The sequence below is a fragment of the Triturus cristatus genome, chromosome 9, assembly GCF_964204655.1.
Source record: "Triturus cristatus chromosome 9, aTriCri1.1, whole genome shotgun sequence".
In the NCBI taxonomy this organism is placed as follows: Eukaryota; Metazoa; Chordata; class Amphibia; order Caudata; family Salamandridae; genus Triturus; species Triturus cristatus.
In genome coordinates, this window is record NC_140592.1 from 1,146,259,086 (window position 1) to 1,146,273,047 (window position 13,962).

At 45.2% G+C, this 13,962-nt stretch overlaps 1 protein-coding gene across 1 annotated transcript in view; it reads right to left on the reverse strand.

Annotated features, from left to right (window-relative positions):
• The window catches only part of SPTBN5 (spectrin beta, non-erythrocytic 5), a 1,776,766-nt gene that overhangs the window by 1,658,912 nt on the left and 103,892 nt on the right, over positions 1-13,962 (reverse strand). The window contains exon 8 of the mRNA XM_085627084.1: positions 11,246-11,384. Within this exon, the coding sequence (XP_085483210.1) occupies positions 11,246-11,384 (139 nt within the window). The remainder of the gene's footprint in view (positions 1-11,245; positions 11,385-13,962) is intronic.

Sequence of the window (13,962 nt, forward strand, 5' to 3'; positions counted from 1 at the left end):
ACTGGGCCAGGACATTACATTGAAAAGCAGTTATGCTCTAAACCAAGAACAGTTAATGTTTCTGCAAACATTATCCACCCAACTGGCCTCAGTTGCTACTAACAACCTCCTTTTGGGAGGAGATTTTATTTGTGTGACAGACGTTGTAAAAGATCTACCCACCCTCCCCTCTTCCCCTTACAAGGGGCGCATATGCAGAGTCTCAGAAGGTTTCAGAGATTGGCTGAAGTGTTGTGACACGGTGGACGTTTGGCGGGTACAGCACGGTACAGATCGGGAATACTCCTATTACTCTCGTATACACCATCAGCACACTTGCTTGGATAGGTTTCTTTTCTCCACACGATTTGGCCAATGGGTGTCGCACACTGAGTACCTGGGTTGTACAGTGTCTGATTACAGTCTGCTTCTCCTGAAGTTTAGGCCTGAATGTTTAGTTACATGAATTAGATAACGCATTGGGGGCTGATGAATATACACAATCCAGGCTCAGCGAGACCAGGGATCTGTATAATGCCACACTGGAGGGCCTGTGTTGTCTCGACTACAAAGCGTACATGGAGAGGGCACATGGCAAAGATGGCAGACCTAGTAGACTGCTTGCCTGGCTCATATGTCCAGAATCCCGGAGGTTGCCTATTGCCCAGGTGCATTTCTGTGATAATACGCCACTTCATGCCCCTGGTGCGATCAATGCGGCGTTCAGGGAATACTATGAATCCCTCTATGGAAGACCAGAAGCAATGGACGTAGACAGCTTGAGGGCCTTCTTAGATAGAGTGTCCCTGCGGGGACTGCACAGGGTAGCCAGGGAGAAACTGGGCGGCCCAGCGTCAGCCCAGGAAATTAGGGCTGCCATTAAGGAGGGGCTAATGAAGACCACCCAATAGTTATCCAATTGAAAGAAGTATACGAACATGAGTGCAGGAGACTATTGAGAGACGAGAGGAATTATAAGATTCTCCTGAGTGATCCTACTCCAGGACTTAAGAGAGAGATTGGAATGATTGTAGAGGAAGCCCTAAACAATGACTGGATAACAGAACATGAGGATGGTTTCTTATTAAAGAAAGACCCTGTGACACCAGCATTCTATACTCTACCCAAAGTGCACAAAGTAACTAGACCACCACCAGGAAGACCTATTGCGTCAGGGATAAACTCCATATTGGAGCCCTTGTCACAATTTTGTGATTTTTACTTTAAACCTTTGGTTCAGAGTAGGAGGGCATACCTCAAAGACACAACTGAAGTACTCAATCTCTTAACGGATATGACATTCAACCCTGACGAGGAATTTTTGGCGGGATTGGACATAGAATCCCTTTATACCAATATTCCACAGCAAGAAACTTTGAGTATGATTGAGGAGCTTCTATTTGACCTGGATTGGCAGTATCAGACCCCTAGACCTTTTATTTTACATCTGGCTGAGTTGGCTTTAACTCGGAACTTTTTTGAGTTCAATGGAGTGCTGTATTTGCAAACCCATGGTACTTCAATGGGTAGTGCCTTTGCACCTAGTCTAGCGGGTCTGTATGTTGCCACCTTTGAGCAAAAATACATCTTTAGCTCTGAGAATCCATGGACTGATAACATACGGGTCTGGAAACGGTTTATAGATGACGTCCTCCTCATTTGGAGGGGTGATGAGACATCTATAAAGGAGTTTATGCAATGGTTAAATGCACAAAACCAGTTTTTACACTTCACCAACACTATCACTAAGGAAAGTCTTCCTTTTTTGGATTTGGTCATCTCCCCATTGGAGGGTAAACTGTCTACGAAAGTCTATCATAAAACCACGGATAAGAATGGACTCCTGCATTTTGGGAGCTTTCATCCCAGAGCCCTACGGGAAAATCTTCCGGTAGGTCAGTTCCTGCGATTCCGCAGGAACTGTTCTGAACCGGATGAATTTAATCGTACCTAGCAGCCAGGACTTTGCTTGCCGGCTGCAGCGCTTCGTGGCATATTCAGAAACCCGAAAGGAACAAATGAGTTGATCGGACTAATTTAGCAGTTTGAAGGTTCTGTATCTTGAAGGACCCTCACCTTACGTGATTTTCACTACCAGATCGTATTACAGTGGGCAACTGCCTCCGTGTGAGTCTCCTCTCACAGGGCACCCGGCTGGGTACCTGTGAGTATTTTATCCCTTCACCTTACACACGGTGTCACTGCACATTTTCACGCTAGACCAGTTTTGGACGTTAAGGTGTCCCTATATTAGACTGTCCTGACGAGACCCTTTAAACTTGGAATAGGGTCGAAACGCCGTTGACGCGATAGGCAAATCACTCAATCAACACCTACATTAATTAAGTGTTGTTAATTTGAATTATTAATTACTGGTGATTGCCTTTGTAAAGAGAAATGCAAACCTTGTCTGTATGTTGTATGTTATGTTAAAATTATTTGGTGTAAGGTTTTTTTCATTTGGGACACTATTGTGTAATTTGTATGTTTAATGTTAATGTGTATCGTAAATTTATGTTCACTTTTTGTGTAAATATATCAGAAATATAAAACGAAAAATATTCTTCATAAAAAAGATCCAACGTGTACGGCTTTGCTTTTTCTTCTGACATCTTTCATAATCCCCTTTTTTCTTTGATCATTATTTTAGATTATATACTATATTGTTTAGTATCAATCCGCATGAGCTATTGTTTCCTTACAGCACTTAATACCCAGGCTCCTTGTGGGTAGGGTTTCCTTGTTTCCCAATCTACTAACCGGATGAATTTAAGGCAGAGGCAGTACGCCTAGCAGAAAAATTGGATGAAAGAGGATATCCTAAACAAATTGTCAGGCGAGCTCGTAAGCGAGCAAGGAACTGCCCTAGAGAGGTATTGTTAACTAAAGTAGAAAGACTAACAAGTAATAAAATAGTTTGTGTGACTACTTTTAATACATCCTCCATGGCTATCAAACGTATCGTCCTGAAACATTGGCGTATCTTGAACTCCAGTGGCCTGAAACTTGAGAAACCCCTCTTTGCTTTTAGAAGGGGACAAAATATTAAGGATCAATTAGTACATTCTACGCCCACAGAATAGTGTCCGGGGGGCTCCCCGGGGAGGTGGATTTCTAACACCAGTCACGGGACATACACAATGAGGGTCATGCGATGTCTGTTCCCTGACCAGAAACACGAAAGAGGTTGATGTGGGTTTGAAATACCCTTGGCAACAGCGAGTACATACCAAATGTAACTCGTCCAACGTGATTTACATGATCAGGTGCCCGTGCAATCTTATTTACATTGGGATGACCTCTAGAAAGGTCAAGGTGAGGATCATGGAGCATAGGAGTAACATCAGGTATTCCAGGACCAACACACGCCTCACTTTGCACTTTGTGGAAAAAGGGCATACAATACAGGACATATATTGGACTGTATTGGATAAACCCACTATCAAACCTTCAACGAGGGACCCCTCTAAATTCCTCTTCATACGGGAGCATAAGTGGGTATATCGTACAAAGAGTCATGAATCTGGACTCAATGATGATATACCGTGGTCTGCCCGAGGTAGAAAATGACCCAGTACTGGGGGTAATATTCATTTGATTGGAGGACCTGTGGGGTTAAGGAATATAGAGTCAAGAACACTCTAGTAATAATGGCCTGGAAGTGGGGATGAGTGTCCCTTGTTTAAATGCAAGCGCTAACAGCACAAATGTGTACTTTACACGTAATGTATGAGGGAGAGCCTGTGCTTGTATCGAGCATAGGCTGTACCTGGCGAAGGCGTAAAGACTAATGAGTTTACTGACGGTGGCAAGGCGTGCTTTGTTGAATGCACGCATCCCGAGAAAACAGGTCTATGTACATAAAGTCAATATACGCTATATCTAGATGAATCAGGGAGGTTAGCGGTCTAGCCTCAATGTTGATACGTGCCTTGCCACTCGGATTGACGAGTGAGCGGAAGTGAAAATGCGGAGGGCATGGAAGCCAGAGGTATCTACACGGCACCAGGAGAGACGTATTCTGTAGGCGGCGCACCACTCTTGACGAAGTAAGGGGGATGGGGCCAGAAATTGAGGGAAGCTAAATATATTCATGCTACTTCTACTCGAGTACGTAATGGTGATACTCGAGAATGCGATCTTAGTAGAGAAGCCTCATTATAGAAAGAAAAGCTCTTCTCCTTCATCGTGGGGATGATTTATGCGCTTAGCCAAACACACAATAGACCTCATGTTCTTATGGGGGTGTTGAGAGGGGTATTGTTGAGTACTCCCAATAACGAACAAGATAAGACGTATAGCACATACTTGATACTGACTGGCTGCCTAAACACTAGTGGAGAACATCATCCTAGTGTGTGTATGAGTCGGAATGAAATACGAACTTAAGAATTGAATACATTCTGTGATTTGCCTCCCACAGTGTGTGACTACAGAGGGTCGCTCTCTACTCCAGTGCCTTTTCTAGCAACTTGCTTAATAAACTCTGGTAAGAAATGGGAAAGGCTGGACATCGCACGACCTTGTATGAGTGTGTATAAGATCCTTTGACTAAGATGGGGGAAGCAACACCTTGATATCTTTGGACTGCATGTGGGGGTGTTGGAGTATGTTTATTCTCATTTGACTCAGCATGTTACTCCTTGTTTGTGAAGTATATATATATATTTTAGTTGAATGGATATTAAGCACAAATTATGTGTTTTGGATATACCACTAGGAAGGCCATTGTTTGCCCGCTGAATTATGATGGTGGATTGAGCACCACATATGTTATATTTTTGGTCACACCGACTGGGTGGTTTGCAATTGCTTTAGTTTGTTTGAGAGCACACATTATAAAATATTGTCTCTGTTTCGGATGTGAAAGTAAATGGTGTCATTTTCGTACATTTTATCTTTCAGTTCCTACTTGAAAGAGTAAGTTACGAGAGGAACTCCAGACTTACAGGTGGAGTATAACCCACGAGAGTGGGTAGCAAGAGGGGTTTGGAAAAAGGGCATAGGGATCTGATTTGTCCTGAGGAATGCCGGAGATTTAATTTTGAACCGGCAGAAACATGTTGTCTGCTATGCAGAATGGAGGGGTGGTGAGCACTTAATCAACTCATTCCACCACTATCCATTTGGTATATATTTTTCTATTTATATATACCTTTTTAATCTGACTGGGGAATCCAGGAATAAAACTTTTATAGAGATATCCCTGGGTCAGTTTTAAAATTCATTATTTCTGCACCAAAGGATCCAGCCTTTTTGTTTGTTTGTATCACTGTTGTATTGTTTACCCCTCCCTATTGCTCCGCCTCTAGCGTTGGTCTGCGCAGAGGCGTTAGTAGCAGCCCGATGATGAAGCATGCCACAACTTGTTGTAGGTGAGGGCAGTTTTTACAGAGTATGTGTGCTCTCTTGAAACATTTTGCAATTGCTAGTGGATGTAGGCCGTTTTTTCACTCTACCTCTTTTTGTGTGGTTTACTTAATTCTTGAGGAGGATGAGGTAGGATCTGTACCTTCTCCCCCTTTTCTTTATTGTGAGTATTACTAATGAAGAGACGCCAGGGTCTGACAATCTTCCTGCACAATTTTATGCAGCCTTTGCCGGTTCTCTTGCCCCCCGGCTGGAAACCCTATATGCAGAGGCGTTTAGCAAAAGCTGTTGCACACTCACCACAGTGGAAGGCGGGCGCCGTATCGGATCCACTGGACAGCCAGAAGAAAACCTGGAACAGGGAACGGTGATAGAATAATCTGCCTAAATTATATTATACCTCTCCCGGTCGGTTCGTTGTGACCATGGCAACCTTAGAGGAGGTGTTAGCCACGTTAGTTGTGTTGCAGAAAGAGATCACTGCCTCTAGAGCGGAGACCGCAGCTCTCCAGGACACAGTAGATAGGCTTCAGAGAAATCCCTTTGACGCTCAGAGAGGACGTGCTACCGGGGGGAGCCCGTGGCAGTTCGGGAGTTCCTCCTTGCCTTCCCCTCTTACTGTGGAAGCGCTACGAACATGGTGGACTGAAAGACGCAGACACGAGAATCCGGAAGACAAGGGGATAGGTACTACAGTCCCCAGAATCCTGTGCAGCGCGTCGCGTGCGTGCACCGGAAATTACGTTTCTTCAGAACACCGAGGGCTATGAGAGCCGGGCGTTGGAGGAGATCGGTGCAGATTATCCTGTTCCTGATAACGCCGAAGATTCGAGACCTGTTTCTGATAACGCCGAAGACTCGAGACCTGTTCCTGATAACGCCGAAGACTCGAGACCTGTTCCAGACAATGCTGTAGTTTCATGAATTGCTGAGGTTATTCGCCTGGTGCGGTAAGGGTGTATTTGACACCACCTCCCCTGTTTGTTTCCTTAAAGGCCGATGGAAGGGGCATACCGCATATTTTCCCTACGCAACAAACCTAGCCTTGATAATAAAGGGAGTGCTCATTATTCTATGTGTTGAATTACGGCTAACTATGAAGGGACATTGAGAGTGTTATTCAATCCTGTATAAACTCCAAACCTTTGATACAGAGACATTTGGAAGTACCAGGTAGCAAAGTGAGTGCTTGTTCGTTAATCCTATACCTTAGGTGACATTGAAGTATTCCTGTGGCTATGTGGCATAGCATTATGAATCAAATAATGCACAACTGACACTCATTCAACTGAACCTTATGAACTATATTTTATGTTACATGTTGTGTGTTTTTGTTCGTCCTATGTAGCAAGGGAACAGTGAGAGGATGAAAATAGAAACCCTCCTTCCTCCCTTGTGAAACGGAACCTTGCACTAACGTTGGTGGGTAGTCATTGAAAGAGGAAAGCGTCTTATGAATTTGAAGGTTGTTTCTTGATCTCGGTTTAATCCCTTGGTTTATGTTCACAGTACGGCCTGATGTAAAGGCTTAGCAGCTAGGAAGAGTATTGATCATTCTACTTGAAGTCACTGCCAGAAGTGTGTTTATTTTCTTTACAGGTATATAGGAAAGTGGCTTACTGACTAAGTGAGACCTGTATTTCTCTATGTATTATATGCAGCGTTATAATAGGGTGTTTTTCTTTCCCCAGGTCTCCCTCCCCGCTGTTCCCTTCCTTTCCTTTCCCCGATTGACCACCTTAATATTCCGTGCTATAAAAGCATCTCGGAATTGAGGGTGTCAATAGGTGGACCCATTTGAGCAACGAACCGTTCCTGAGAGGCCTCCGCGGGAACGGTGACAGAATAATCTGCCTAAATTATATTACACCTCTACCGGTCGGTTAGTTGTGACCATGGCCACCTTAGAGGAGGTGTTAGCCACGTTAGTTGTGTTACAGCAAGAGATCACTGCCTCTAGAGCGGAGACCGCAGCTCTCCAGGACACATTAGATAGGCTTCAGAGAAATCCCTTTGACGCTCAGACAGGACGTGCTACCGGGGGGAGCCCATGGCAGTTAGGGAGTTCTTCCTTGCCTTCCCCTCTTACTGTGGAAGTACCCACACCTATACCTTTGGCGGCCTGTTTTATTAAGGCCTCAAGGACGAGATGAAGGCTGTACTGGCTCAAATCGATACTCAGCCATCTACCTGTACCGACATGATCAACCTCACCCTACGGTTGGATTACCGAATGGGGGAACCTAGAGGGGATAGGAAGAAGGTAGAAAGACCACCCTCTCGTTTTGACAAGAATCGTAGTACGGGAGGGGCGTCTGGTTCTGTTGCCGAGCCTATGGAAATAGGAGCGGCAAGAGCCCCACTGACCCAAGCAGAAAGGGAAACGAGAAGGAAGGACGGGCTATGTATGTACTGTTGGAAGAGGGGCAATTTCGTAAAGTAGTGTTTAGTGAAACCAACAAACAACCCAGGGTTCAAGAAACCTCAGGTGGCTGTCACAGAAGCCAGGTCGGAAAACTATCAAATTCAAGGGTATCAGAAGGGAGATCCTTGGGTGGAGTAAAAATCCCTTCCATCAACCGTAAGGAGGATTTGTCATCAGACCATTTATTTTTACCCATTCGTTTACTGACGGAAGAAAGATGGCAGATGATTGATGCCATGCTTGATTCAGGAGCCACAGGGTTATTCGTAGACAATTTAGTGACAAAAAGATTGGGACTAGATTTAAAGGCTAAAGAAAACCCTGAAGAAGTTTTGGCAGTGAATGGGAGAGTATTAAGTACAGGGCCCATTAGATTCCAGACCGACAGCATCAGAATGGAAACTGGTGAGAGACGTACGGAGTACTTGAGGTTCAAAATTATCCAGGCTCCTCAGTACGGGGTTATTCTGGGTCTCCCGTGGCTAGTGTTACATAGCCCCCAGGTAAATTGGAAAGACAAAAAGGTGGTGTTTAGCAGCCATTGGTGTAAGGAACATTGCTTTGTAAAAGAAGAGAATCCAGTAACCAGTCTGGTCGCCATTCAGAGCATTGCCACAGCGGCAGAAACAGACTTTGCGCTACCAGAATGTTATACAGAATACCAGGACACGTTCTCTGAAAAACAAGCAGACACGTTTCCCCCTCATTGGCACTACGACTGCCAAATCGACCTGTGATCCCTTGCGGGAGATTGTATGCTTTAACCGAACCCGAAAATGCCCACCTACGGGTGTATCTTGATAGGTATCTAGAGAATGGGTTTATACGCCCTTCTAAGTCACCTGTGGCCTCCCCACTCTTTTTTATACAGAAGGCAAACGGAGAGAAACGGGCATGCATTGACTTTAGGGCCTTGAATAATGTGACGATTAAAAAACTATACCCTTTGCCATTGATACCCATTCTTCTTGAGCAAGTTAAGGCAGCCAACATATACACACGCTTGGATCTGAAAGGGGCATATCACCTAGTACGTGTAAGGGAGGGCGATGAGTGGAAAACCGCCTTCCGTACTAGGTATGGTTTGTATGAGTACACAGTGATGCCCTTCGGCCTGTGCAATGCCCCCGCAGCATTTCAGTATTTTGTAAATTATGTGCTGCAGCAGCTTCTGGACAGGTTCGTGATGGCATACATCGACGATATCTGGATATATTCCCCCACCAGCCAGGAACACTACTTGCATGTTTGCCAAGTGTTTGAGGCACTACGTCAAAACGGACTCTTCTGTAAGCTCAGCAAATGCGAGTTTAATGTGAGGAAGGTGGAGTTCTTGGGGGTCATGTTGTCACCCACAGGCCAAGAGATGTCAGAGCGTAAGTTACAGGCAGTCAAGGAATGGCCAACCCCTACAAATATTAGAGATATACAGTGCTTCCTCTGCTTTGCAAAATTTTATTGCAGATTCATAAGCCATTTTGCCGACACCGTGGCTGCCATCACTAGATTACTGAAGAAAAATGTGCCCTTCCTTTCGACATAGAAACTTCATTTCAAAGCCTTAAGAAAGCTTTTGTTTATTTTCTTTACAGGTATATAGGAAAGTGGCTTACGGACTAAGTGAGAACTGTATTTCTATATGTATTATATGCAGTGTTATAATAGGGTATTTTTCTTTCCTCAGGTCTCCCTCCCCGCTGTTCCCTTCCTTTCCTTCCACGATTGACCACCTTAATCTTCCGTGCTATAAAAGCATCTCGGAATTGAGGGTGTCAATAGGTGGACCCATTTGAGCAACAAACTGATCCTGAGAGGCCTCCGAGGGACCGATGACAAAAGCTTTCGGACAGATTTTGAGCATATGGCGTGGAGTTGTCCCACTCTACGCACGTTTTGGGGAGAGGTAGTGCGTAAATTGGCTAGGGTATTGGGCCGCTCCGTTACCTGGGCACCTGCCTGTTGGGCCTGTTCCTGAGACCTACACAAAGAAGGTGGGATTCAGGTTTCTAAACTTGGGCCTGGCATTGGCTAAGAGGTGCATAGCACTTGTGTGGAAGTCAGAGAGGAGCTCCCAGCTGGAGGCCTGGGCACGAGATGTTACGACTTGGGCCCAGGCAGAGGAGAGAGTCCTCATCAGAGACGATGCTAGAGGGGAATGCAGGCAGCCTATCGTGGACCTGTGGTTTGCGGTACTGTGAAACTGGGAGGGACCACCTAAAGACGTGGATAGTATAGCAGTAGGCGAGGGAGACAGTGAAGACGGAAAGGTGGTCCTTTGCAGGGTGAGTTGGGTACGGGAGATGCCACTTAGTCGATCCGTCGACTTAGACCCGAAGAGATTTACATTTGATCCAAAATGGGGGGATCATCCATTTCAGCCTAGGCTGGACCACATGCCCAGGGACGGGGTCCAAACATACCACGAAATGAGAGGCGATTGTAGAGTGCCCCCCCCCCCCCGACCTCAAGTACATATATGTATGTGTACACACCCACTACTGCCATAGATACTCCTCTCCCTCTCTTTATTATGTTGGATTGTTGTATGACGGACTGGCATTGAACCAGCTCCCATATAGGACAGCGATGACCCTCTCGACGATATCTGAATTACATATGTTGATTATTAAATGTTGTTTTTTTGTATTGACTTCTTAAATGGCCACTGCAAGGGTTCCGTATTACAACTAGTGTAATGCACTATAATTTGGGATAAAGTCCTGTACAATATCCTGATTTGCTAAAAAATGTTTAAGATGTCTGGGTTTATAAAGAGAACAGTTCTTCTTCGGCTGGGATCTGCTCGTTTAGACTGGCCTAGACGCTTGATGTTCTGAGATATGAGATGATATTCTTTTAATTGAAAGCGGAAGGCTGAGGGAACTCCCCTCTGTTTACTACAGAGCCCAAGAGTCATGGACTGTATTGCTGTGATGTGCATTGATTATGTTGTAATAGTATAATTCAAAATGCTGATAAAAATTATTTGAAAATAAATAAATAAATAACTACTTACAGTCTTTATCACAGTGTAATAACAATCCATCCTTAAAAGCCTATTGTCTTTAACACATGTCTAAGTTAATATACGCCCTCCTCCCATCTGTGCTGCTGCCAGATAAAAAACCATCATCAATTATCTAAGACAGTTTAATAACATTACAATGTCATCTGTGTGCCCTCAAAAGTTCGAGCTCAGGCAGCAGGATAAATAACTGAATGAACACAGCTGTGTGAGGGGCAAGCACTTTTTTGTGGAAGCACACGACGTCTGCCCGATCAAAACAAGTACTCCTGTCTCCCAACATGTGGGAGGAGCCAACGCCCTTCTCATGGTTATGAGAATACCATTGTTGTCTGGGGTCAGATGAGCTGTCAAGCCAGACCATAAAAAGCTCATATTTTGCACAAACCACAGCACATGGAAGGCAGGAGTTGGGGAACAGGGAAACAGAGTCCACAGTAGCATACCTGTAGTGCCTTTAGCTCTTCTGTGATGGTGTCAATGTCCCGCAGGAGCCCCAGCATTTCCTTCATGGTGCCCAAGGATTGCTTGTGCAGCTTCAACCTCCTGCGAAGCTCCGCCCATTGCCTTGAGATGTCTTCTTGCCTGCAGTGCGAGGGCAGCATAAATGGATATATGTGTTAACAAAACTGTCAAAGGACTCCAAATTGAAACCGCAATAAATATGAATTTGTTTAACTTATGGATTGTCCCGTTTACTTTCCTCATCCAGTTTTTTAATATGACCTTGTTTATGTACGCTGGTGACACCAAGATAATCTTAACAAGTGATGGCGATCCTAGCCAAAGATCTGAAACTCTTTTTAACTTTCTGCAAAGTGCCGATTCATGGATAAGGAAAAATAAACTTCAACTCACAGGGAACAAAAGAGAAATCGTAGCCCGTACTCAATTGTTCTCATTCTTAGAACTATTTGTTCAGCGTCCAAACGGTGAAAAAAGACCTGATAGTCTACTTTGACCAAATCCACTCATTTGTGAGTACATGTTTTGTCACCACTTCCGGCTGCAGACCCTTTTCAAAAACTGCAGCAAAGTATTAGAAATCCTTGCCTTTCCCTTAGCGGTCGCCAGCGTCCTTTACTAGTTTTTAGGAAATCCTTAAAAACATGGGTGTGTTCCTTATTATAAAGACTTCTGATCTACAACAGTGACTATTCCATGCATGGCTTACTGGTTCAAAGGATCCCTCTGATAAGTGCACTCTATAATTAAATATAAATAAAGAAATAATAAACACATGTATCCTGGTGGGATGGACACACGGTGGCTCCCTAATTCTGAGGGAATTGTGATGATGTCTCTCAATGTCACATAGTCACCCAGAATCCAATAAACCTTATCCCAATGCCTTTAATTCCTTTCAAGCAATCTTTCTTGTGCAGCGGCTACAACAGTTGATTCTTGTTTTCAGCACTTCACCGAGTCAGTTGCCAATCTCATTTGCACTTCTTACTGGCAGAGAGGTAGGTGGATTAGAAACAGTCTTCCCATGGTGACTGTCAACACCAGCTGCAGACTGACTTGGCGGCACCTATTAAACAGAGGTGTCCAATGAAGGCTCGAGAGCAGGACTTCAGCATTTGAGATAAAGTTTCTAAATGGAACAAAATCGCCAAATGTTCTAAGCATTTTAATAAGTGTAAACATTCCAATTCAGCCTTTGTGACTATTAACCCCTTAAACCCCTGCCTTCTCCAAAGCTGAGCTCTGACAGGAACAGATGAAACCAAGGTCAATGGGAGACCTTGTGAAGGGACTTCCATTGACCTTGGGTTGGTCCATTGCTGACTAGGCCCAGCCACACAAGTGGCACCACTTTTTTATCGGCACAACTGGGGTAATGCAGGGTGGTAGCAATTTTGTGGGTTCTGGAAGACTCCATCAAAGAAATGTAAGGAAAATGTGTGATTTCAGTCAAAGTTAGAGGTTTGCAGGACACTGTGGGTTAAGAAAATCTCAGAGGATCCACACAAGGCACTCAATCCTGGAATCCCCTTGGTAACTAGTTTAAAAAATATCCGTGGTTGGTAGGTTTCCATCAGGGGCGTAACCAAGGCCCCCGTAGCCCCCACGGTGCAGGGGGATTCCGAGCTGCAGGGGGGGCACTCAGTTCAGTACTCAGGCCTGAGAGCTCCGGATTAAATCCCTCTCAACTTTCGTTACAGGGTGGCAGCTGAGTGAGGCCCAAAATCTCTCGGCTACCCCTATCACTGACTTCTCCATGTAGCGCTTTACGGCCTATTGTGTCAAGTTCTCTTGGCCCTACTCACAGATGAGGTACCATTTTTTTCAGGGGATTTCGGGGAATGTTGGTTCGTAGGAAATGTGGGGCTCCTAGCAGATTACAGAAGTTTTCTTCACAGAAATGTGTGGAAAATGTGCATTTGTTTGTCAAAGTTTGAGGTTTACAGGGCATTGTGGGAAAGAAAATGTGGTTGGATCCACAAGAGGCCCACTACCCTGGTGTCTCCTGGGTGTCTAGTGTCCCAAGGGGGGCAGAAAGACAACAGTGCCCAATCTTGGGCAGGGGTATGGCTCGGTTCCAGGATAGGCCGCCCTCTCCTTTTGTTTGTTTTGAAATCCCTGAGGTTTAGTGGACTTTCTGCCCCTCGGAGGAACAGATAGGGGGTTAATACCCTTGTCCACCCTGGGGGCAGAAAATCTATTGGCCCGTGCGTTGGAGAGAGCATGGACCCATAGCCAGGGAGGGGGCATACCCACAAACGTTACTGTATAAATGCAATCCCTGGAGTCTAATTGGCTTTCATTCCCCCCAGAAGGGCAATCTAGGGTTATTGCCCTCACTCCCCCCCTTGGGAGGGCAGAAAGAGTGTCTGTGCCTTTTTTGGGAAGGGACATGGCCATTCCCATGGTAGGCAGCTCCCAGTCGTATGTTTTCTTCCCTGGAGTCTAGTGGACTTTCTGCACCTCCAGTGGTGGCAGATGAGGGGTAATCACCCCCATTCGCCCCCGAGGAGGGCAGAAAGACTGTTGCTGCATTTTTAGGATGAGGGCATTGCCATGCAAATGGTGGGCAGCCCCCACCCCTATAAATTGTTTTAACAAAATTTCCCTTGTGTTTAGTGGTCTTTCTGCCCCCCGGGAAGCCAGAGGGCATACTGGGCGTAACCACTTCAATTCTCCCCCAGGGAGGGCAGAA